This window comes from Ammospiza nelsoni, chromosome 22, assembly GCF_027579445.1.
Source record: "Ammospiza nelsoni isolate bAmmNel1 chromosome 22, bAmmNel1.pri, whole genome shotgun sequence".
Classification (NCBI taxonomy): Eukaryota; Metazoa; Chordata; class Aves; order Passeriformes; family Passerellidae; genus Ammospiza; species Ammospiza nelsoni.
In genome coordinates, this window is record NC_080654.1 from 6834086 (window position 1) to 6859753 (window position 25668).

At 46.0% G+C, this 25668-nt stretch overlaps 1 protein-coding gene across 1 annotated transcript in view; it reads right to left on the minus strand.

Annotated features, from left to right (window-relative positions):
• Window positions 1–25668, minus strand: part of TMCO4 (transmembrane and coiled-coil domains 4) — a 36237-nt gene that overhangs the window by 3326 nt on the left and 7243 nt on the right. Inside the window, exons 5-12 of the mRNA XM_059487481.1 lie at window positions 20923–21020; window positions 20274–20417; window positions 19659–19778; window positions 18199–18363; window positions 17579–17715; window positions 16021–16105; window positions 12414–12531; window positions 9424–9541 (exon numbers count right to left, since the gene is read on the minus strand). Of these exons, the coding sequence (XP_059343464.1) occupies window positions 9424–9541; window positions 12414–12531; window positions 16021–16105; window positions 17579–17715; window positions 18199–18363; window positions 19659–19778; window positions 20274–20417; window positions 20923–21020 (985 nt within the window). The remainder of the gene's footprint in view (window positions 1–9423; window positions 9542–12413; window positions 12532–16020; window positions 16106–17578; window positions 17716–18198; window positions 18364–19658; window positions 19779–20273; window positions 20418–20922; window positions 21021–25668) is intronic.

Genomic DNA, 25668 nt, shown 5'->3' on the forward strand with positions numbered 1-25668 from the left:
ACACAACAAATTTCCTCTGCCACCCTAAGGACCGATTTTCATTACTCCTCAGTATCCAGCAGCTTCCACTAAAACAACAGGGAATTCCTCTTCTCTGAGCACCATGATCCCTGAGAGATGCTGGGTGTGAGCCATTCTGAGGAGCTCATGCAGCTGAAAGAAAAGCTGAGACCTCCTGAGAGTCTGTCCCTCTTGCAGCTCTGCTCAACCTCTTCCAAGGACACTCACTGCTGTCTCCAGGATAGCAGGGGAGAGGACTCCATAAAGCTGGACCAGAGCAGCCCCTGAGAAGTGTGAGAGGAGGGAGGACTCCTCTGCTGCACTGAGCCACCAGCAAAAGAGCAGCAAACAAACTGCCTTGCCTCTTTAAAGTGGGAAACCCCAGCAATCCCACTCACTAAAGCCTGTTTTCATCTTCAGTCTGAAAGGCTGAATTCCTCTGCTGGAGATGGGAGGGGAACACCGACAACATTGTCAATAAAAACTTAAAAGGCAAATAAAGAGCTACATTTATATTTGTCAGAACAAAGTGCAGGGGGAATTTAGGACAAAAGGAAGTGTGCTTGGCACCAGAGCAAATACATTTTTGCTTGTTTTAAGGAATGCAGTGGGGTGGATTTACTGGGATTGTTTAGGTGACTTGCCCCAGACATACTTGGTTGACTGATCCCAGTCAACCATTTGACTTTATGGTTGTTTTGACTCACTGGGAGCCACGAGCCAGCTGCCTCTGGCACTGCTGCTGCAGGACTCCAGTGCCACACCAGGATCTCCAGGGGACAGAGCTGATGGGGATCCACCAGCCAGTCAGCTCAGCATGTTTGGAAAGGTTTTTAAGTCCAAATACACCCAAAAGTATAAAAAAAAAAAATCCCTGAGAACAATCAGTTGTGACGATGAAACTGCCAGGGCAGTGTTGCTGTTGGATACAGAGGATTGAGAATTCTGGTTTCTCCCTGGTTTCACTGCCAGGAACCTGGCATGTCCTGGAGTGGGTGCTGCCAAGGGAAGGGCAGGAGAAGGGCAAGGAGAGAGGAGACATTGCCCAGAATGCCAAGGGAAGGGCAGAGGAGAGAGGAGACATTCCCCGTGATCCTGGGACTCCACTGACTCAGGGACAGGCACAACTCAGTCACAACACTGATACCACAACTCTGATATCACAACACTGATATCACAACTCTGATACCACAGCACTGATGTCACAAAATGACGCCACAGGGACAAGCTCAGTACAGCAAGATAACGCTTCATTGCTCACTCCAGAGTCAAGAATCTTCAGCTCCCATCCAGTGCCCTTCAATAAAAGCTCCTCCACCCATCCCAAGCAGCCAGCACAGGAGTGCACATGGCTCCAAATGCTCTGCAGGGCTGTGGAACTGCCAGAGCTCAGCTGAGTGTCCCTCACCCCTCTGCTCCCTGTGGGCAGGGCAGCTCAGCTGGGCCTTCCTCCTGCTCCCCCTCACCAAACCCCCCTGGATTCACAGGGAATCACTGTGGAGGCCAGCAGTGTGCTGGGGAATGCACAGGTCACTCATACGCCTGAGAATTTCACTGCTTTTGATGTGTTTTAAGCCCATCAAATCCTCCACAGAGCAACCTTATTCCACAGCAAAAGATCCCCTTAAGTTCAAACACCTCTGCAGAGCTTGGTTATTTCAGCAGGAGCAGCAACAACCTTGGGGGGAATCCTTCAGGACTCCCTTTTGGCTAACACTGTCTGTTTTCATAGCAAATGGTATTTTATGGGGGCTGAAGGAGTTCCTGGAGTGAGCTGAAGGCTCTGGAGCTCAGTGGATAATCACAGCTCACCTCCCAGGAGCCCTCACCTGCCCTGGCTGTCACACTCAGAGAGACACAAAGGGCACAGCCAGCTCAGCCCCTCAGGTGTTGCTATTTTCCACTCTCCCTTTCCCAAAGCTACAGTGAAGGTGATGTCCAGGACAAGCACTGGAGTCCAGCCCTGCTCTGAACTGAGCTGCCAGGTCTGGGAGCTGCTGGTGCACAAGGGAAGAAGCTCAGATGTCCCTGCTGCTTCCCAAAAACTCCTCAGTTCTGTTTGCTGCCTCAGAACCCACACAGCCCAAATGGTGGCACAGGCTGAGGGATTGCAGGCTCTGCCAGGCTGTCCCTCAAACTCCAGTCAGCTGTGCCAAGCTGGCAGGCTCCCCTAGTCACAGATATTCCCACATGTCACTGAAAGCCTTAAGTGAGACTCTGGCTACATCCTGCATCACAGAGGGCATCCACAGAATCCCAGAGTGGTTTGGGCTGCAAGGGACCTTGAAGATCCTCCAATTCCACCCCTGCCATGGCAGGGACACCTTCCACTGCCCCAGGGACACCTTCCACAGCCCAGGCTGCTCCCAGCCCTGCCCAGCCTGGCCTTGGGCACTGCCAGGGATCCAGGGGCAGCCACAGCTGCTCTGGGCACCCTGTGCCAGGGCCTGCCCACCCTCACAGGGAACAATTCCTGCCCAATATCCCATCCAGCCCTGCCCTCTGGCAGTGGGAGCCATTCCCTGTGTCCTGTCCCTCCATCCCCTGTCCCCAGTCCCTCTCCAGCTCTCCTGGAGCCCCTTTAGGCCCTGGCAGGGGCTCTGAGCTCTCCCTGGAGCCTTCTCTTCTCCAGGCTGAACAATCCCCATTGTCAGCCTGGCAGAAAATGTCCTGGGTTTCCCCACAGTTTTCTGACAGCTCATGGCAAAGCCCTGATGCTGCCTGGGCAGAGGAGATGGCAAATCCAGAGACAGCAGGAAACAGAAACCATTCCACACACCTTGACACAGGCTGTGCTGAATGAAGTTAGAATAGGAATAAAATTCTTCTGTTTGGATCCTCAGGAAACAATGTCAAAGTGAGGATAGTGAATGCATCCAATAATTCAGAAGCTACAATTTAAATGGATTTATTAAAAAATTGATTCAATTTGGCACCTGCAGCAATGGTGCATCCTGGGCACCAGCAGTCCTTGAGAAACTAATCAAAAATATATTTGAAGAAAAATTGATAGAGCTGAATTTATTTTGGAAATCCTGACAATGCCATTTACATTATTCCTCTTTAATGTTTCTATTTCTGCTCTGCCAAATTGAGGGAATAAAGAATTATTCTGCTGAGGCTCAGACACTTCGCTTTCACATCATCCCTTTGCACAATCACAGTCCTTGTGGACAGAATAAGTCACTCAATTCTTATTTTTCTTCTCATTTCAAAACTCACTCGACTGGTAAAAGTTCTCCTTTCATTGCAGTGATATTTTTTGAGCCAGACTGTAATTTTTCCTGCAATCATCTTTCAGCCACAACAGATTGATCCAGTCATTGTCACTTCTGGGCTGGTAATTGAGGGATGTTTCCCTCAGACACCCTCAGGCAATTCTACACCAAGGCAAGAGTTTTTTCCAAGAGTTTTTTTCCACCAAACTTCGATATGTTTTGTGATCAATGTTGAAAATTCTGAGTAATCATTGGCTTTTGCTGGATTCATCCATTGCTGAAAATCTCTGCCAGCTTTATGCTCAATTTACTTTCAGCAATTCCAAGAGGAAGATGGAGAAGAGTAAAATACAGAATATCACAAGAAAACCCAGGGAGCAAATGGAGGAATCAAGTTCTGAAGGTCTAAGGGACAAATGGAGAGCAGCTGTACATTAGTGACAACAGGCAGCACAAAAGTGGGAATTAATATTCTGAATTAGTAAAGGAGTCCTTGAAAGAATTTCAAGGGAAATGTGCCTTCAGAAATGTCCCTTTGTAGACAGAAATGCACTCCAAGCCATCCCCCTGAAGGAAACAGCTCTTCCATTGATTTTTCAGCTGTTTGTGGAGCTGCTGTTGGCTGGTTTTTGTTGATGCTCTTCCCAACTACTGCCATTCATTTATAAGGTAGCTACAATTAAATACTCATTTTTTGGTGCTAATCCAAGTGGAAATTATTTCAATTCAATGGTTTAAAGAGTGTTTTAAAAGACCCAGTATAAACTGTGCATATAATTATCACTGGGAAATAATTTGGACATAATGTCTTGGGCCATTGAGGACAAGAGATCCCAAAAATAAAGACTGGATTGATACACTGAATTGGAGTGATCCTAAAAAAGAGCTTTGGGGATCCAGGTGTCTGCCACTAGAAACCACAGCAGGCCACTAGTGACCCAAAATACTGGACATATTGATCAGTATTTTTATGGAAAATTATGGAAAATATGGAAGATTATGGAAAATTCTTCAGGATTCCACACAAGAACATGAGATGAGGTTTGGTGTCCATAACCAGAGGGAAGCATCAGGACCAGCCTGAAGCAGAGGATGGCTCCTGCAACACCCAAAGGGCTGTCACCCTTCCTCTCCCCATCTTGCTCCAGGAATACACAAGATTTGGCAGCTCAAACATCACCATCTCTGCTGCTTTCAAACGAGTTCTCAGCCCAACCCCACAAAACAAGATCACCTGAGATTAACTAAAGGAACTTTTGCTGATTTTGGGGACAGTGACCTGTTCTGACTCATCCCTCATAAGCTGATGGCAATCATGTGTCTGGGCAAGAAGTCTTGGGCATTTTGAAATTCCAAGAGCTGTGGAGCAGTGCCATGTCTCTCCTCAGCAATGTGATATCCTATAAATCCACCTCATGGGGATTTGCAGGAGGTTTAAACCCTCCCCTTCCCCCAGTGTCACCAGGGCAGTGACACCTTCGTGGCACTTCAGTGACATTCAGCTCCTATCAATAATTCAGCTGCTCTAATTGCAGCATCTCAAACCCATGATGTGCACAAGGAGTCAGCAGAGTCAGCCTTCCCCCTGATTAACACTTCTAATTGCCTGCTGCCCTGGGATTTTGTTTCCATGTTAGCTGAGAAGGTCAGAATGGGAGCTCAAAGGGAGCAGAGAAATAAAACAGAATCAGTGTTGTGTTCCAGCAGAAGACAGGAAATGAAAAGCTGAAATTTCTATCCTTAATTTTCTATCCTTAATTCACCTGTCTGGCCTCTGTGTGGCCATTCCTGAAGATTCCAGCTGAGCAGCACTTTGGGAAAATTCCCACAGCTTTGCTCCACCAGGGGTGGGATGGGTAAAGCTGCCTGCAAAGCCAACAGCTACAGACCTGCCCACTGCAAACCAGGAAAGAACAGGGATGCAGTGCAAACTGTCCCATTTCCACATACAAAGTGCTCTAAGGGGGAACAGAATATCTGTCAAAGGTGATTTGTGATGCCAGTTATTATGTTCCAAAAGAGGAAGATGTACTGGCATCACAACTTTGCTGGCTCTGCAAAGGAGCAGTGAATTTCCTCTGCTGGGCTGGGTTTGATGGCAATACAGACCACCTGTGAGCCACTCAAAGGTGGCACTGGTGCCCTCAGCTCTTCTGGAGCTGGAGGAGAAGCTGCAGTGCCAGGAATTCAGCCCTGCCCAGGGTGGCTGGGGGCTGTGAACACTCTCCACACACCCCACAGATGGTGTGGGAATCCCCTGTGGAAGGATACACACCTGTTCCAGGCACCAAGGGGGAATGGGAAAATCCCTCCTGTAGATCTGCAGGAAACTGTGGCTCTCTGCTTGTTCCTGGTTGTGGGAATTCATTTGGGCACCAACCTTATGAAATGTGAGACCTGTAAAATGGTTCTCTCTGCCTTTAGAAGCAGCTGAGCACCCCCAGGCTCCCACAAAGCACATCCAGCTCGAGCAGTCTGTGTGAGGAGTGAGGAGGGACAGAAGCCTCTGAGGTTTGTCAGCCACAAAGCAAAAACAAACTGCAAGTTATTAATGGCCTCCTTTGCACTTTTCTTTTGGAAAAGCTTTTTCAGTTTCTTCCTCTGTTCTAACACAGTGACACTGCCAGCACTCTCTGCTTGTGTCCCAAAGGGAAAAAACCATATTGAATATGTATTTAATGTGGGATTCTTGGAGCTCCCAAATCATCAGTAGCAAGGAGCACAGAAGATGAAGCCACTGATGATTCCAGGGCTGTGAAAGCCATCCCTGTGACCTCACAGCCCAACAGGCAGATGGAATTGTTTCCACAAGGCCCTGCATGTTGTCCTGAGGGGAGAGGGGCTCTCCCAGCTCCTCCAGGCAGCTCCCTGAAGCCAAGCTCTGCTCCAAGCTCTTGTTGCTCTGATCCTGCCCTTGGGGAGGTGGCACTGCTCGCTGCTCACAACTCAAACAAAGGAGCAGTGACACACTGGCAACCTCTTTTTGCCTTTCCAACTCCCCAGGGTTCTTAATTAATCCATATTTTGTAACCACAATTATTTCTTTGCTGCAAGTCTTGGGAATACAGTGGGAAAAGCCACAATTTAATGTGTTTGGAGAAAAAAAGCCTGACTCACAGAAGTGCCAAATCAATTGGATTTCATGAAATTCAGACTTTCCACCTGCTAGTGGTATTGATGTACCTGACTGCCTTGAAGCTGTCTTCCCTCATAATGGGAATTTTGGTCCCTTTTCTGAGAGCTGACAGGAGGGGGGATCCAGGGGGGGTTGGTCTCTTCTCCCAGTCGACAAGTGAGAGGACAAGAGGAAACAGCCTCAGTCTGTGCCAGAGGACATTGAGATTGGATATCAGGGATATCAGGGAACATTTCTCCATGGGAAGGGCTCTTCAGCCCTGGCCCAGGGCAAGGATGGCATTCCCTTCCCTGGAGGGATTTAACAGCTGTGTGGATGCAGCACTTGGGGACATGGGTTAGTGGTGGCCTTGGCAGTGCTGGGGGAACAAATGGCCTCAAGGGTCTCTTAAAAGCATTTTCCCCCTCACCAATTCCACAATTCTAAGATCCATCCCTGCTCTCCACTGGACTTGCAGCCATGCATTCTCATTGATTCTAAACCTGAAAGTTCATCCCCAGCTGCTGCTGCTGTGAAACTGCCCATTCCTGACTTGTTGCTGACTCCTGAGCCTCCCTGAAGGTGCTCCTTGAGCAGTTCTGCAATATTCAAATATTAATTCAGATTGCACTGAACAAACTCCTCTGGGAACAAACAGCAATCAGGATAATCCCCTGCAGCTCCACAACTTCTTTGGTCTCTAACAGGTGCTGTCAAATAAATCCACAGAATAAATCAGCCCCTTTGTAACCACGAGGAAGGATTTTCTAACTGCATTTGCTGAGTGGGAGGATATTTTTCTCTCTGCTTTTTTACTGACAGTCAGATAAAATCACACTAATCAAGAGAGACATGAGATGGAGGCCTTGGAGGTGAATTGCTGTTTATACTGAGGGCTCCTAATCCTCCACTCTTTTGAGGATTCTGGTGCTGCACCAATGAGAACCAAGCTGGTTGGATACAGACCAGTTTTCATTATGAATGGACCAGGAGATGCCAAAACCACTGCTGGTGCTTCATAATATTTTCATGCTGAGCACCTTTGCATCAGCAATACTTTATTGTTCTTTCACAGCTTGTCCTTCTCCTGGCAGGGCACTCACAGGGACCTCCAACAAGGGCAACTGCAGGGGTGGAGCTGGTCCCCATAAAGAAAATACCTGTATCTCTACATATCTCTGAATATCACTTTGTATTTTTCTGTTCTGCTACTGCACTGTACTTGCAGCAAAATCCATCTTTGCTTTCTTGCCACTTTAAAAAATATTGCCTGTGGATATTTCCTTCCCCATTCTTGCTCCTTTTATTTCTAAAATGTTCACCAGAATGCACTGTATTTCTTCCCCTGGTCTGGAAAATGGATCAAGGCAATGACACCTACTTAACATACATTTTTCCTCCCCAAAGCTTTGCAGTGAGATGAAGGAAGTGTCAATTCCTTCTGAAGGAGAGCAGCACTGGGACTGACTGCTGGCAGCAGGCAGCCAGGATGCAGACACAGAGCCCTGGGAGATGAGCAGAGAGCAGCTCTGCAAACCTTATTCATTCAGTGAAATGTAAATCCTGCTCCTCTGAGGGGAGTGGAGAAGCTGCTGTGATCCAGGCAGGATAAAGTGTGCAGGGCTTCAGGGGGTTTCATTCTTCAGGAGGCAGAGGGGCACGAGAAGGAGGGTCTCTGAAGAGAACTCAAAAAGAGAGGGGTGGCATGGACTGACTGACAGGAAATGTCACCCCCGTGCCACCACTTGGCATCTTGGGCCATTTTCATGCCAGCAACAGATGCCAGAGAGCAAATGAGTACTGGCAGCTCTGGGATGGTGAGAAAATGGATGTGGGAGTGTGGAAATGCTGACAGCCCAGAGAGATGCAAAGATGCATGGGCCCTGTTTAACAGCCTCCACCGAACCCCCTCCTCCTGGGAAGCCCCTGTTTTGTTCTTCCAAGGCTCTGTTCTCTCTGCTCAGCTCCAAGCCCTGCGTGTGCTGCCAGGGGCTGTGCAGAGCTCAGTTACCATGAATGAAATGAGATGAGAACAGTTGGGTATTTATAGGCTTAGCAAGCTGGTGCTCCAGAAAATCTAAAAGCTCTTCCAAGTGCCTTTAGCTCCAGAGCAGCACTGATGGTCCCTGCCAGCTTGTGGGGGCACTTGGGAAGAAGAGATCACCATGGAAATATCCCAAGCTTTGTGTTGGGCATCTTCCAGTTTGCAGAGAGTAAACAATAATTAAAACATTAAGATATGGAAAAAACACAATGGCATGCCCAAGATTTCTGTGGATATGGATGCACAAGATAAGCCCTGCCTGGTTTTCTGTGGAAGAGCTCACTTCTTCTGTGGAAGAGCCAACAACGTGGTGATGAGTGTAAGATAACTGAGTTGAATATTGCTTAGATATATTGCCAGATGTTCTAACAGTGGCTTATCACTAATGACACCAGCCAGCTTTGAGGAAGTTAAATGTTTCCCAGATATAGCAGTGATTCGCTCCCTGTTTCCTGGAGACACACTCTGAAAAGGCAGCAGGACCTGGCAAACCAACCATTGCTGTCACAGAGCTTCTGTAATTCCAGAGCAGTTCTGGCTCCTACAGCCCTGGGGACCAAGGTACAAGGGCCAGGAGCCCGTCCCAGCATGAACCTGAGCACTGTGGAGGCTCCACCAAGATAAGATAGTGGCTGGCACCTGCCATGTGCGTGTTTGAGATCCACGTTTTCCAGCTGCTGATCCCACCTCCCCAGGACCCACTCACAGGGCCTGGCACTCAGCTCCTTCCAATCCAAACCTTTCCATGATTCTCTGACAGCAAGGCCCTTCTTGAGGAATGACAGCATTTTCTATCTCCACTATGAGATATGTCAGAACCAAAAAACCCCAAACATATCCGAGAGGCAGATTCTCATTGTTTTGCTCAGTTGGGCCAACAAAATCCAGAGGGAAGTGTGGAAAAGAGTTCTCTCAAACTCAGGAAAGAGGGACAATGTACCTAGAGGGGCTCTCTTCAGTCCCCAGCTTCTCCAGGGCAGTCACTGTGGGGTTACAGTGCTGCAGGCAAAGAATGATGGAGAAAAAATGAGAATATGAGAACTTACCACAGAGGAAAGGTCCATGTTCACCATCCTCCTGTCATCCAGGTCGACTGGCTGGAGGCCTGCAACGTTGAGCTGGACAGAGGAGGTTCTGTAAACAAAGCTCAGCAGCCAGTCCCCCCTGGAAGCAGAGAAGAGTGGGAATAATCTTGTTGCCCAAGCAATGCCATGTGGAATCAAAGAATTCCAGAACAGTCTGAGGAGGAAGGGACCTTAAAGCTTATCCTGTTCCACCCCCCACCATGGGCAGGAGCACCTTCCACTAGATCAGGTTGCTCCAAGCCCTGCCCACCCTGACCTGGAACACTTCCAGTGGGTTACTGCTCAGACCATGAGGAGAGTGGAAGTGCTGGGAAGCACAGTGATGTCTGGACCAAGACCTGCTGCAGGTCTGTGTGATGTAGCAACCACACAGGAAGGACTTGCTGGATTCAGGGCAGACCCCTGGGACACAGGGCTGTAAGTCTGAACTGAATCCTGATCCATGGCTGTTGTGTCTTTACCTGCAGGGAGTTTAAAAATCTGACCCTTCTGTTTATTTCTATGTTTGCTCAGGGTTTGCACATTGACATATTTCATCTTTTTAACGTACTGCTATGTTCTCCAGGCCATAAAGCTGTAAAAGTGATGAGACCTACAACACTGATGTTGGGACATAAATATTAACTGTGAAGCTCCTGGGAGTGCTCCTGATTTATAGGTGCTGTAGAAATACATGGCTTCAGTGACAGAACTAGGAAGGGTTTGTTCCCACTCTAAAGCAGTGCCATAAGTCACTGTGACAGTTTCAGGGTAGACTGTAGCATGAGGAGAGAAGGAAACACAAAACTCTTCTGAGCTGAACAACAACATAAAATCTGGGTACCAAAATGCCACTGTACTCTACAGAGCAGATTTAAGTGGGACATGAGTGAGATTTGTGCTCTGTGATGGCAGCAGGTGAAGTGCTCCTGGCAAAGGTGCCCATTCCTGACTACTCCCAAATACTCCATACTGGGAGTTGTAAGTCTATGCAGAGCCCTGCAAAACCTTATAACACATTCACACTGCTCAGGTGTTGGTTCTTTCAAAAGCTGAGCCAGTCCAACTGATTTGTGTGAGGTTTCCCAGTGGGAATTTGCAGCCCTGCTGTTTAAGTGGAAGGGGACAGCTCCAAGAGCTGACAGGGCTCTCACTCACCCTGTCCCCTCATATTCCAAAGCCAAAGGAGAACAAGGACTGAAGCTCAGCAGCTGGGCTCAAATCTGATCTCACAGGAATTCTATTCAGTGTAATTCATCCAACCTAAATAGAGTTACTCCTGAAGTGACAGAATGAGGCCACCCTTTGTGCAAGCAAGAGACCAGAGAAATCAGAATCAGGTGAGGCCTTACCACAAAATGTTTGTAGAATCTTTCTCTCTACCTCAATCCTCACAGAAATTCCCCAAATCTCTCAATTCCCTCCTCTAGCTGCCCCTCAGGTTGCCTGAATAACCCTCTGGACACACCCACACTGTATTTTATTCCAACAGCACAGGCAGGCTTAGAAACTGTAAAAATCTTTTTTGTGTCTGTGTGTGTGTGTGTTACAGGAAATGGATACACTGAGCAGTGAATACAGTGAAATTTATTTTTGTAGAACACAGACAGGAACAATATTTTCTGGGTAAACTCAGTTATATGCAATGATTTCTATGAATTATGATTTCTTGGAGGAACTCACAGCACTCCCAGGCAAGCAGCTTTTCCTTATGGCACAGGAAGAAACACTGCAAGACGTGTTTACATCTGGCATCCCTGAAAATCCTGGCATCCAAAGAGGACAAAAGCAACAATTCCCAGCCTAGCTGAGAGATAGGACTGATAATTTGTTGTTTTAACCTTGAAGACTTTAAATTAATTTATTTAATTATTCATTCTAAGTTAAAACACTCTGTTAGAATCACAGTAACACAGCACTTCCCCACCTTCCATGTATGTGTGTAGGCATCCATATGGATGCATGCATGGAAAACAGCAGCAGCATTTTCACCTGTCCTTGACCTGAGGGCTCATAGCTTTATAAACTGTCTTGACTTGAAGATTCTTTGTTAAATTTCTTGCCTGGTTATGTCTCAATTTATTTCCCCATGTTCTTAGTCTTCCCCGCTTATTCCTTGGTTTTAATTTCCCCTTATCTAATTGTGCTGGTAAGCAGTGTTCCTGCCACGATTATCTTCCAAGACATAGTCATTAGGTTTGAAGCTGTCACTTGACTACTTAATAGCTTTTCTGAGATTGCTTCAGCTGTTTCAGGCCTCTGAACCTCCCTCCTCTCACTCAGCAGCTCCCATAACTCTGCCCTACAGTTGTCTGCTTTTATTTCTAAAATGTTTTTCAATGTGGTTTTAAAGGGCTGGTATTTGTTTTGAAGGCAATCTTTGTATTCTTTCATATCCTTACTAAATTTGCTACAGCTATTCCAGTTATTCTTCCTTTGCAAGTTAAATATCTTGTTCATGTGGACTATCTTGACCAGAAACTCACTCCAGATATAAAACCCTTCAATTTGATTGAGCTCCTTCCCTTCCATTGTGATTTTCACATATTTTTCCCCATAAGAAGCCCCAAGTGAACTGCATCTTAAAGCTTTTATAGATTCTAATTCCCAATCTTTAAGTCAGCAAACTTAACTGCTGTATTTACAGTCCTTCACACAAAGCTGAGATTTAAAGGGCCTTCAGAATACATCAGATTACACACACAAACCCAGGCACTTTAGGCTGTGAGTGGTAGAACTCTGTCCCTCTATGAACACAGGTTTCCAGTGGCACAAAGAGCCAAAGAGCTCTGTCAAACAGCTCCAGGTGCCTCCTGAAGCTGCCATCTCAAATGGATCTGAGGCAGAGGCCTGGAGGGACGAGGCTCTGACACTGCTCAATGTCCTCACCAGCGCTCACAAAGTGCTTGAAAGGGATAAATGCCCCAAACCACTTGCAGGCTAACAAGGCTGGGCACTGAGCTCACACTGACCTGCAGAAGCCATTTATGATCCTGCCTGACACCACTCTGGTGAGAGCTCTCCAGTGCTTGGCTTCTCCTTCCACTGGAGCTCCCAGTAAGACAACGTCTTCAATGATCCCTTGTGAGTCTGTCAAGGTGAAAGCACAACAGTTCAGATTCAGAAGATGGATCAGAAAATATTCTTATGTGAAGTGTGTTCAGATGTGCACAAAAATCATAATTTAGGTGAAAATCAATTTGCTTGAAAGACAGAAGCAATGGAAAGGAGGATCATAAATAAAACTTTGCATACATCTCAAAGTGTCCACAATTCACCTGGAGTTAGTAAATGTGAAAAACTGAGATTCTCAGACAGTGCAAAGGACCAAGCACTGGGAAGGAGAAGTGGGCTGGCCTCTGCCCAGAAAGGCGCTGGAAACCCCTGGGAAAGTCTGGAAACCCCTGGAAAGGTCTTTCTGCAGACTCACTGATGTGGGTTTGCACAGAGCTTTGAAACAGGTGAAGGAGTCTGAGATCCCACAGAGTGAGCAAATGTTGTTCTACATGAAGCATGAGGAGCTCTTCCCACAGCTGATTCTATGAAAAACATGACCTGAACATGCAAGGGGAAATCCCAAATTGTTAATATTGATTTGGAAGTAGCAACAACTTGCCAATACCCAGTGAAGATCCATCAAACTTCTTTGATTTCCTTCTCCTGTAACATGAATGCCCAGGGCCTGATTTGCTGAACAGCATGTTAACTTTTTAAGCATAATAAATCCTCCTCACTTACCAAAGAGCTGCAGCTGGGCAATTTCAGGAGGAATAATGATTGAATGAGAAATATTGGGCAGCCCTGCTACTTTCCTAAACTCCTGAACAATATATCAGTATCTTCCATAAATCTTTGTAAAGAGAGATGAAGGCTCTGATGCCACAGCAGTTAAATGGAAGACTCATGAGCAGAACATTCCAAATCCATCCTCAGCACCTGTGGCAGACCAGGCTCCACAGACCTGAGCCAAACCCAACATTTGAGGGAGAGGTTCTGCCTAGGCACTTTTCAAATCTAAATCCCTTAGCTTCCTTTCCCTGATAGCAGTAAAGGATTGGAGCTGCCTGCAGTGCCTGCCTCCTTTTCTGCCGTGTAAATCCCGTGCCTGACAAATCCAAATGAGCTCTCCTGGAATTATTTCTTATTGCAGAGCAATTTTTGCACCAATCAAAAAGAGCAAAGAGCAATTCAATTTTGTGAGTGTAATCTGTGAGCAATAAAGTCCTGTTCCCATAATTATGGGCAATGAAAAGGAAGCACAGAGTCTTGCAGGAAGCTTGAACCAACCAAGGTTCTAAATTCCATGTCTGTGGTGTGAGCCAAGTGAATAAACAAGCAGCTAATTCATCAGGATCCTGAATATTTGGGCAAGGTGTTGGAAGCTTTTGTTTCTCCAGTCCTTTGTCCAGTTTATTGCTTGCTTAGAACAAAAAAAAAAAAAAAATTAGCCTTGGCTGAAAAATGTTCATTTTCTTTGAATGTTGACAGGATAGAAACCTGGGAACAGATCACTGGCCTGCAGAGCAGCTGAGGCTTGAGATAAATGAAATCTATTTCACAGTTTGTAAATCTTTTAGATGATGATGAACAATAAAGTCTGTAAAAGCAGTGGAAAAAAATTACTTAATTAACCATTTACCCTCATAGAGAGTGGCTAATGAATAAGGAGTTTTATAAAGGAAAATTTCCAGTTAAGTCCAAGCAGGTGAGAATGGAGTGAGAATGAGAGGCCAAAATTCAAACCTGATTAAGATGACTTCTCCAGAAAAGGTGTGGAAGAAAGAAGCTGTCCCAGACACCATAACCAGTCCTGGGAGCTGGGCTTTGCTGTGCCCTAGGGATGGAACTCACTGGGAAAGGGAAAGCACCTCAGCACATCAGTCCTGACTGCAGGGAGAACAGCACTGAATGCAGCCCTGGCTGTGTACAGATGTTCCAGGGCAGAGCATTCCCAGGGCTGAGCACAGCAGGGATCACAGCCCAGTGGGATAATGGTCACATGAGCTGTGATCAGTCCCAAACACCCAGTGTGTGACACCTCACCCCTGTCACACACAGCTGGGTCTCAAGGTTTGGTCTCTGGAATCACGATGGGAATCACGATGAAGAAATCAGAGCAATGATCCTCCCACGTGTCTCTGATGGCTCATTGACTCCAGCTCCTGCCACAATGGCATTTTCTGGAAACCTGCTGAGCTCTGGCTGCCGGAGTGATCCGTGCTGAAGTACCCCAAGGTTGTTCCATTGCTTTGCAGAGAAGCCTTTGAACAGAATCTGTGTTCCTGCCATGGTGTTTCACTGGCCAATCCACCATTAGCTCTCTGTCCTCAGAAATGCCAGTGCCATCTGGATGCAGAGCCTGCATGAGGAGGCCGTGTGTTCCTTTCGTGTCAGGCATCCAAGTCCAAACCCAAATCAGTCTCAGCTGTCCCAGGTCCCCGCTCTGCTCCTTCTGTGGCTTGCTCTGGAATGTGCCTGTGAGAACGCCTTGGCAATCTGTGCTAAACATGCTGCTTTTCATCTCACAAACAGCTCAGCTTGCAGAATTCAATTAAGGAGCTGAAAAATCAGTGTATGGTGGGAGCTGCTCTGATACATCACCACAGCACTTGGATTTCTTTGCAGTGGCAGCCAGCCTTCCAGACCCCTAAGGATTTCCTCCCTAAGCTATGGGCTCGTGTCATTCCAGAGCCTGCAGACTGCAATAAAAACCTGGAAATTCCTCAGCCCTTGGCATTCTCAGGACACAAAACGTGTAGATCTAGGGCCAGATTAGGATCTGGGTTCTGGCTCCGGTGTAACTCACTAAGGATTATTCTGGATTTGATTATATTTATTTTGAGAACAGAATTCCTGTATTTGAAGACTTTTATCTTAAATCAGAAGTGAAGTTCTGGCACACAGCTGTCAGTCCTGACCTTCTCCATCCTCACTTGACTCTGTTCCCACCTTCTTGGATTTTACTGGACATTTTCCTTTATAAAATTCCCTAGTTATGATTTATTGTGAAGTAAGTGGTTAATGAGTTAAATTGCAACGTGGTGGGAAGGCAGGCTGCACACACTCACTGCTGACTCAACTCCAAGATACAATTTTCATCAACTGATCATAATGATTTTACTCTTTTTTTTTTTTCTAAATTAAAAATAGAAATCTATTAATAAACAGAACCACAATGGGTAATAAATTGGCAGATGGTTTTATACTTGACTTTGGGGGAAAATTACCATGAAAATAGCAGATGACAGTGGCATTTCAGAGACTTAAATGGAAGGCAGGACTCAGGGAATCAGATGCAAGAGCTGCAGAGAGCTCCCAAGAAAGGCAAAGCATCCTCTGCTGGAATCAGGCAGTGCAGGGGCAGCTCCAGACTGATCACAAATGTCACGTTGTTGTTCACAGACCAAAATGCCCCACTGAAACCCCTCAAGTGAATACAGTGGATTTTTTTTTTTTTTTTTTTGTTTTGTTTTATTCCTATCCTAAAAGAGCCAAGCTGTATTCTTCCTCTTGGAAGAAAAATTTCTCCACCAGGAGTAAGGAAAATAAAAGAAAAAATGGTTAGAAGGTGAATGTTACCTTTTTCCTGAGCCATTTCCTGCAGGCAGAAGTAAATGACTCTGGCACCCAGGCTGAAGCCAATCAGTGTGACAGGTCTCTGGCCCTGAGAAAGAAGGAGAGGAAAAAATGCCACCAAATGGTGTTTTCTCTGGAAAGAGATCAGGCTGGAGATCCCTGAGAGCCTGAGACACAGAGCACCTGCTTGTGCATCACCTTTGAAATAGTGGAGCAATTTAGTTGGTTTCAAAGGGATCAGGTCTCCTCAAAGTTATGCCCAGTTCAGTATGGAGAATGCTACATATTTGTATTTTGTATTTTTCATCTTTAGAAAATCATCTGAAAACAATCTAGTGATCAGAAGTTACAACAAAGGGGATGTTTCAAACAGAACTAAAACAGACACTGCCCTTGGTTTGAAATTTCCAAATGAAAACCTTATTCAAGGAACAAAATTTTCCTAGAAATGTTTTCAATACACAGAAGAAGAAGCTGCAATACAAAAATACTGACCACGTCCAGATTTCAGGCTGAGTGACAGCAGCATGTGATGGTTATAAAAGATGAGGTGGCTTTTAAGCTTTAAGCTTTTATTTTGAACAGCCTAATAAGATTTTCTGTAAGATTAAAGGGAGCCTAATCCCAACATCAATGAAAAATGGTCTTTGTAATATCCAGGGAGCAGGTGTGCAATGGACACCCCAGACATCTCATTAACTGGTTTTAGACTCTCCAGCATACTGGAATGTGTGTTTTCACAACAGCAAATGCTTAACAGGCAGGAACAAATGCCCCATAGCAAAAGAAAGGGCTTGTATGAAATAAAGTTTATTGAATTTTCTAGGATTGGGTTTTTATGAGAAATCAAGTTTGTCCCTCCTCTGCTGTTCCACCTTGCTGGGACACACAGCTCTGGGGCCACAGCTCCCCTTGGGCTCCTCTGTGATCAGCAGTGACTGGTGTGAGACAAACACATGGCCAGAAAACACCAGCTCTGGCCCAGCAAATGATGGCAGGCTCCTGGGGGGCAGAAATGCCTTTTTTCAAGCCTTTTCAGAGAGACTTCTGTTACTTCTGTCAGGTACCAGCCCATTCCCCTTCTCTGCAGGCAAAGCTGCAGAGCCACTGGGCATTGGCTGCCACCCACTTTTCTCTCAGGCTGTTTTGCAGGTGCCTCTTAATGATCCATAAATATTTTTAACACTTTGTATTCTGCTTTCCTTTTTACCCATCCTCACCTCCCGCTCTCTAACTTCCACTAGGTGAGTGGGCCTGGCTGTGTTGTGACATGGTTTAGCCATAGGTCATTTATGACCTGGATCTCTTCTTCCTCATTGAGAAAAGCTTTAGCTTAAATGGAACAAATCTCAGCAGGATTTCTCTGATCCACTTGGGACCTCCTCCTTTTCCCCAGTAAGCCAAATATCTGCTGGTCACCTTCATGCAGCACTCTCTGTGTTTTTGTTTTATTAATTTTTGCCCATTAGAAAGATGCCATTTAACCAGCATGACTATAGAACTTCACCTCCCTGGGCCAGTCCCTTCCTGCTGTTACTCCTGGATAAGTGTGGCCACTCACCTGCTGTCTGCTGAGCAGGATGTGTGCAAGGTGCTTGCCCACCTCAGCAGAGCGATGCAGGCACACTCCCCAGGGGTTGTCAATGACACTGGACACAGTCAGGAGGGATGCTGGCCAAGTCAAGGCTGTCACAATTCCTGCAACACACAGAGGTTCCTTAGAAAACATCAAAAGCAAGAGAGTTCACTGAAATTAAAGGCTAAGCCTAGGAGCTTATGTCATTTCCAGCTCTTCTTTCTTAATAGCTGTGCTGAGAAATGCTTTGCTGGACTAAAGATAAGAAAGAATTTGATGTTCTGCCACAGGGGGAATGAGTGCAACCCACGTGTTGGGCTGTTTCTGTAGAGCAGTAAATGTGTAATAATAGAGGGAAATGAAGAGTCCCAGGTGAAGGAAGGTGTTTCCAGCTGTAACTTTAACAGAATGATGCAATGTTATGGTGGCTCAGCAGTCCAGGAAAGCACAGCTAAATTACAGGTGTGGTAGAGGAGGTTCTCAGGTCACTTCTGGGCAATGCCAGCACTCCCCCCTCCAAAACATTCCCTCTTTGGGAAAGCTCCTTTAACACTGAAACTGCACAAGAGCTACTCAAGCAGATCTGATAGGATTTAGTTTCTTACCTGACAAGACAGTGAATTTTAGGGCTTCTTGAGCCATCATGTTGACAAAGCCATTCAGCAGGGAATCCAAGGCGTTGCCAAGCTCCATCAAGTACTTGGATTCCCAGGCCAGGCAGTACTGCTCACTCGAGTGCAGCATGCTGCTCCACGGGGCTGTGAAGCTCCCTGGGAAAGGTTGCAAAGATGGAATTCATGTTGGGAGAGAACACAATGGCAAGTGGAGCCCAACAGAGGATCAGAACAAAACCTGCAGGACACTGGAATATTCCAGCAATGCTATTAATGACAGATCAACACTGAAGGGCAGAGCAGAACTGTCATCTTAATTAATTAAAAGCCTTCCCACACTGTTTCTTCCCCAAACAATGCAGGTTGAGGCAGCTGCTGATCCAAGTGTCACAAGATCCCCACCGTGGTCTGTCTTATTTGAGGACACGTTGATTTGCAACTACTTGCAGCTCCAAAACCACAAGGTGGCAAATTCCATAAAACTCCTGTCCTCAGTCCCTCTGTTTGAAGGAGTGTGTGCACAGACAGATACTGCTGTAAGGAGGAAAATGGATGACAACCCTAGTTTTGTTCTTTAAAACATTCTAGCAGATTGCTAGTTATGGAAGAAGAATGTGTGTCATCTGGAACTCCCTTTTATGGGCAAACAGACACAAAATGTTCCTGGAGGGACACACTTGCCTCTCTAACCCTGCCTGGGAGCCTCCAGCTCTGAGCATTTGGACCTCTGGCAAGTGAAGAGAGAAGCCAAAGCACAGCACTGCCAAGTGAGAAGTTCCCTGTGACAGCAAGCTGCAGCCTGGGAAGTGACAGGGTGAGGCACCCTTCTGCATTAATGATATCCAGAGTTAATTATGGTGCTTCTCAATAAACTGGCAGCTGTTCAGTCAGCTGAAGCTGAGCACATTAGCAGACAGGTGACATATTTTATATGACAAGCTGCACTGGAAAACAAAGCACTACAGACCTTTCAAGGTTTCCCCTGTAAGTCACCTCCAGAGTGCTGTGCTTAACAGGATTTACTTGACAGAACTTTCTTGCCAATAAACCTCATTAGCTGGCAGACATGGAGAGAGCAAAACCACACTATTTTCTCTTAATTCCTGGTGGATAAACATAAGGTCTCAGAGATACTTTGTACTAGTGCTGGCAATCATCTTCCAGACAGATCTTTTCTGGCAAAACCATGCAACAGTTCCTACCAGAAACAATCCTGCTATGGCTGCTCCCAGTCCTGCTACCACCACCAACATAATGCCCTCTTTTTTTTCCTCTCTTTGCTTGGGATTGCAGATTGAGTTGCAAAGTCTTATGGTGAGAATTGATGTGGCTCAGTTACCATGCCATGGAAATGTGGGGTAGATATGGTGCTTTGTGAGCACAAACACAGCCTGGAGCAGGACACAGCCACAGCTCTTGGAGCTCCTCTCAGCTTCTCATCATGCTCTTACCATATTTGCCAGTGCACAGCCATCCAGTGATTGCTATGGTGATGTGGAGCTGCTTCCCTTCCGTAAGTGGGAGGAATTCAAACTCTTCTATGGCTCCCACACGTTTCTTCATTTTGTATCCTACACAGAGCCAGGAAGAAACACACGGCTCAGAGATGGCACAGAAAGGACACCCTCTGCTGACAGCAGGAGTTCGTTAAGAAATTAATTGGGTAATTGGGAGAGGGTTTTTTTCCTTTCCAAAACCCTCAGTCAGCCCATGCATTACTTATAGCATAGTAAGGAGCCAACATGATCTTTCTGAGCTTATGTGATCTGAGGGAATCCAGCAGAAGGGTTTTTTTTGCTGTAACAGGTGTTTTTCTCCATGGCAGCATCTTTCTAACCCAAAGCAGGAAGTTTTCATTTCCTTCATTAACCACATACCAAATATTCCTTCCCTATTTGGTCACCAGGGGCTACACAGTACCTTAATCAGCACTGAGACAAAAATCTCATGTATTCCACCTCAAATCGCTTCCCTCACTCTGCAGAGAGCTCAGTGGGGTCATTAACTGTATTTACAGATGTGATTCTCAGCCCCAGTGGCTGAGAATGGTGTGGTCACTCTCTTACCAGTAAGACCAGCTCCTGCTGCTCCAAAAAGGGATGCCATGACAGCAATCCCAGCAGTGGATCCCAAAGCAGCTGCTCCAGCACTCCCGATGATCGCGCCAGCTCCCGCAGCAACCAGAGGGGCAGCCAGGCCTCCTGTCAGACCTGAGGATGCAGCAAGAGATATCACCAAACTATCATCCCTTAAAAACCCCAGGCAGGCATTCCTCTGTGCTGGGAGAGTGCTGCTGCTGCTGCTGGAAGAACTCTTTGCATGTTCAATAAAGAGGCTTTCTGAGACCCTCCCCAGGCCCTGATTCTCTGCCCAAATTCTTTGACTGACTTCAGATAAAGGAAGAATAATTTCTAAGTCAAAGGAAGACTTTGGGGTGAGCTGTGCTCTGTTTGCTCAGGAAACATTGATCTAATCTCACACTCTTGATTTCAGAGTTGAAGATCTGATCCTCTTATGAGAGCAAAAATTGAGAAAGCATTTTTAAGGGGTGACAACCTCAGTTTAATACTTCCCCCAGCTAGTAAAGCTACACTGGGATAACTTTTCCAGCGAACTCTTTCATGTTTATTTTTGTGGGGCTGAAAATACTTTTCTTGGAGTCAGACCCCTCTCTGTCCCTGGGCTGTGTCCCCAGAATGCCAAGGGCAGCCTCACCAATCACTGTTCCACCCCCAACAGTTGCCAGACCGATCAGCAGGTATCTTTTCAGCTTTTTCCTTTTTTCCTTCTTTTTTCTTGAGACTTCTGCAGTTCTGTGGGGGGATTAAAAGTACAAAAACAAAGAGAAAATTCCAATGCTGCATCAAAATCTGCTTTTATTCTCTTCAGTGTAACTTCCCTCCCAGGAGCCATAAAAAGGAACATGCAGGTGTGGACTGTGACAGCACAGTGAGATTTATGAGCATGGATTTAGAGATTTAAATTGAATGGATTAAATGGACCACAGATTTAAATTGAAACAATTTAATTGCTGACAAAAGCCAACAGATATTACTTACTCAGAAAACCCTTCCTAATAGGGCTGAAGCTTGTGAAAAAAAAAAGAAAGAAACAAAAAGTCAAAAGCATTTCATTAACTATATGCTGCCTAAGTGTCTAAAAAACCACAAGAAAGCTAAGAAGAAACAGGGAAAAGTGTTTGAAATAAAAGGGAATAGGGGTAATTTGTACTGACAAACAAAGATGCAATTAAACTGTTTTGCAAAAGCAGTGTTTACTACAAGCTGCTTTCTAATTGCACATCACAATATAATAATATAATAGGAATTAAACACAGTCATAAGTGTGCATTTAAGCTGTATTTTAACAAGCTTATCAGAAAGAGGTAAATAAACCAAAAAGGAACAAATACCAGTTATTAGCCACTACTTTTGATTTCTCTCCAGCATCTTTCTCTCTTACAAGAAGTGACTCCATTTCAGAGGAAAGTGGGAGAAACAGAGGATACTGGAGTAAGTTGTTTCAAGATGAAGGCTCCTTCTGGCCTGTTTACACAGCAGTTAATCCAGGCCTTGAAATGTGACATTTATCTTGCTTCCAAACTTGGATATTTTCCCTGTTAATCCTAGCCTAATTTTGGATTTTCATGATCCATATAATTGCCTAATCTTTCCTGGAACCCCCTAAGCACACTGTAATTTTGATTAACACAATTTTACACGAGTCCCAAACAATATGCAGCTTTGTGAGGCGCAGCAGGAGGGGAATGGAGCTCAGTGGGTGAAATCCCTGAGTCACTGCACTCACTGGCAGAACTCCTATGGACCTGCACGTCATGGAGACTTTGTCTCCACAGAGCCCCTCCAAAAAACCATTGCTCATTACCTTGTGCAGCTGCAAACGTGGTGCCTGCAGAGAGAATCACAAGGTTGGAAGAGACCTTCAAGATCATCAAGGCCAACCCCATTCCCTGACACCTCAACTAAACCCTGGCACCCAGTGCCACATCCAGTCTTTTTGTAAACCACCTCTCCGGGCAGACCATTCCAACATTTTATATATTTTATCATTCCTTGTGTGAAAAACTTTCTCCTAATATCCAACCTATATTTCCCTGATGCAGCTTGAGGCTGTGTCCTCTGGTTCTGTCAGTGCTGCCTGGAGAAAGAGCCCAACCCCACCAGATTACAACCACCCTTCAGGGAGTTATAGAGAGTGATAAGGTCACCTCTGAGTCTCCTTTTCTCCAGGCTGAGCGCCCCCAGCTCCCTCAGTGGTTCCTCACAGGGTTTGTGTTCCAAGCCCCTCTCCAGCCTCGTTGCCTCCTCTGGACGTGTCTCAACGTCCTTCCCAAACTGAGGGCCCAGAGCTGGACACAGTGCTCAAGGTGTGCCCTCACCAGTGCTGAGTACAGGGGCAGAATGAGCTCCCTGCTCCTGCTGGCCACACCATTCCTGATCCAGGTCAGGATGCCAGTGGCCTTCTTGGCCACCAGGGCACACTGCTGGCTCATGCTCAGCTGGCTGTCAAGCAGTGTGACCGTGTCACAGGGGTCTGAGGATGAGGGAAGAGATGAGGATCTGACTCCATGTTTCAGAAGGCTTGATTTATTGTTTTATGATGTATATTATATTAAAACTATACTAAAAGAATAGAAGAAAGGATTTCATCAGAAGGCAAGCTAAGAATAGAAAAAGAAAGAATGATAACAAAAGCTTCTGTCTCAGACAGAGTCTGAGCCAGCTGAGTGTAATTGGCCATTAATTAGAAACAACCACATGAGACCAATCCCAGATGCACCTGTTGCATTCCACAGCAGCAGATAACCATTGTTTACATTTTGTTCCTGAGGCCTCTCAGCCTCTCAGGAGGAAAAATCCTAAGGAAAGGATTTTTCAGAAAATATCATGGCTACAAAGCAGTACCCCCAGGTCCCTTTATGCCTGGGCACTGTCCAGTCACACCATCCCCAGCCCAGAGCATTGCTGGGGGTTATTGTGGCCAAAATGCAGAACTCAGCACTTGGATTTATTAAACTTCATCCTGTTAAGACTCAGTCTAATCATTCCAGGTCTCCCTGCAGAGCCCTCCTACCTTCCAATTGATGGACACACACTCCCAGCTTAGTGTCATCTGCAGATTTACTAATGAAAGACTCAATCCCCTCATCCATGTGGTCAATAAAAATATTGAACAGAGCTGGCCCCAGCACAGAGCCCTGAGGGACACCACTGGTGCCTGGCTGCCAGCTGGATGCAGCACCATCCCCACCACTCTCTGGGCTGGCCATCCAGCCAGTTCTAAGCCCAGCACAGAGTGCTCCTGTCCCAGCCCTGGGCTGCAGCTTTTCCAGGAGTGTGCTGTGGCAGACACTGCCAAAGGCCTTGCTGGAGTCCAGACAGACACATCCACAGCCTTTCCTGCATTCACTAGGTGGTCACCTGGTCATAAAAGGAGACTAGGCTGGTCAAACATGACCTACCCCTCCTAAACCCCTGCTGGCTGGCTCTGATACCCTGGCCATCCTGTAGATGCTACATGATGACACTCAGTATAAACTGCTCTATTATCTCACCAGGTACTGAGAGCAACACCTCTCCAATTTCTGCACAGCCACAGTTACTTCTACAGCCTTACAGACAAAGCAGGATTTGGCTTATCAGAGAATCATGGAATCACTGAGGTTGAAAAAGATCTCCAGGACCATCAAGTCCAAGCTGTGTCCAATGCCCACCCTGTCACCCAGCCCAGAGCACTGAGTGCTATGTCCAGTTGTTCCTTGGACACCTACAGGGATGGGGGCTCCACCACCTCCATGGGAAGCCCCTTCCAATGCCTGACAGCCCTTTCCATGAAGAAATTCCTCCTGATTCAACCTGAACCTCCTCTGGCACAGCCTGAGGCCATTTCCTCTCATCCTTTCCAAATGCTCTACTTAGTGCCTTAGTCACCAGTCTGAATGCTTGGCTTTGGATAGAATTGCTCCTGGAGTTCTTTATACGAGTGCTGCAGCCAGGCTGTTCATACCTAAGCTGGCAATACCCAGCAATTTCTGTTCTACATGAGCTTCATCAGCTTTCACAGTCACTGCAGTGTGTCTCAGGCTGACAATAATGACAAGAGAGCTGGAACATGCCTAACTTGGAGTCAGTTGGAATAATGAGCAGTTAGAGTTATGTGGGGACAAAGAGAGTGGCAGCTAAATCCTGCCTGCTGATGCAGTAAATAAAAGGAGAAGTTCTGCCTGTCACTGCTTCCTAATGGCTCCTCCATTACCATTATCACTGGATTACCAGGCTGCTTTTATCCACTGTGGTAATTAACTGCTGCTTCTGGTATTTCTCTACCCTCACTGAGCTCAGATGTGCAGCTTCTTGCCTGAATCACAAATTATATTCAGAGAGATTGTTATGGGGAATTTCAGGTGATTTTCCAATAAGGAAAGGTGCAGGAGCACACATCAGCAAGCGAATGTTGTGATGTTTTCCAGTTTCTTACAGAACTGTGTACAAAAGAAAGGTTCTCACCTGCAGGTCAGAGCACACTTGGTTTAACTAACACAGTTTAAGTATTTTGAGCATTATTCTTTAGAGTATTGTACATTTAATCTCATAGGTTCTGGGCCTCAATCCAACATATCCACAGCAGCAAAGGCAGGAGCAAACCTCCTGTTAACAAATATCAGTAAAAATACCTGTGCAGGAGCTGCCAAACCCCTGGTTGGTTATTTCTGTTCCAAAACCTCTTGCTGGTCAAAGCTGGAAGCATCCCAAGCACATAATGGTATTCCCAGCCCCAAAATCTGTGAGGTCAAGGTGGTGACAGGTTTATATTTTGCTTCCTTTCCCCACTGATTCCTGACTTCAAACCAAAGAAAGGGTCATCAGTTCCCCACAAATCTCAGCCTTGTTTAAGCAGAGCAACAAAACTGTGTTCACACTGTGGTCTTGGGCCCCTCTTACCAAAAGGATTTTTCTTTTCTTTTTATCCAGTAGATATTTACTCCCATGGCTGCAATTTGTGCAGAGGACAAGCCAGGAACCCCACAGCAGACACACAGGAAGCCCACAGGGCTGGCAGCAGGGTTTGAAATCCACACTGTTCTTTCACTGTTATCAGACACAGCTTAAAGGCCCAGCACTGAGTCTGCTTGCACAAACTACAGCAAAACAGTCCCCATTACTACCAACCCTTGCTCCTGCACACCAAATGTTTAGAAGTCCACGATCTTTGAGATTATTCTGACTTTTCCTTTTTACAGTGTGCTATAAAGTTAAGCATTATTTAAACACAGCTCTTACTGGAAGATACCCATCACACGCTGGACTCCATGGCAATCATCTGACCATGGCAAGGGTGTTGATTAAAAACTTTATTAGCATTCAGGGTAATCTCATAACCTGTTTGCTGAGTTGACAGATGAAAATATTTCCCTTGAAAGTCCACTACAGACATGTTTAC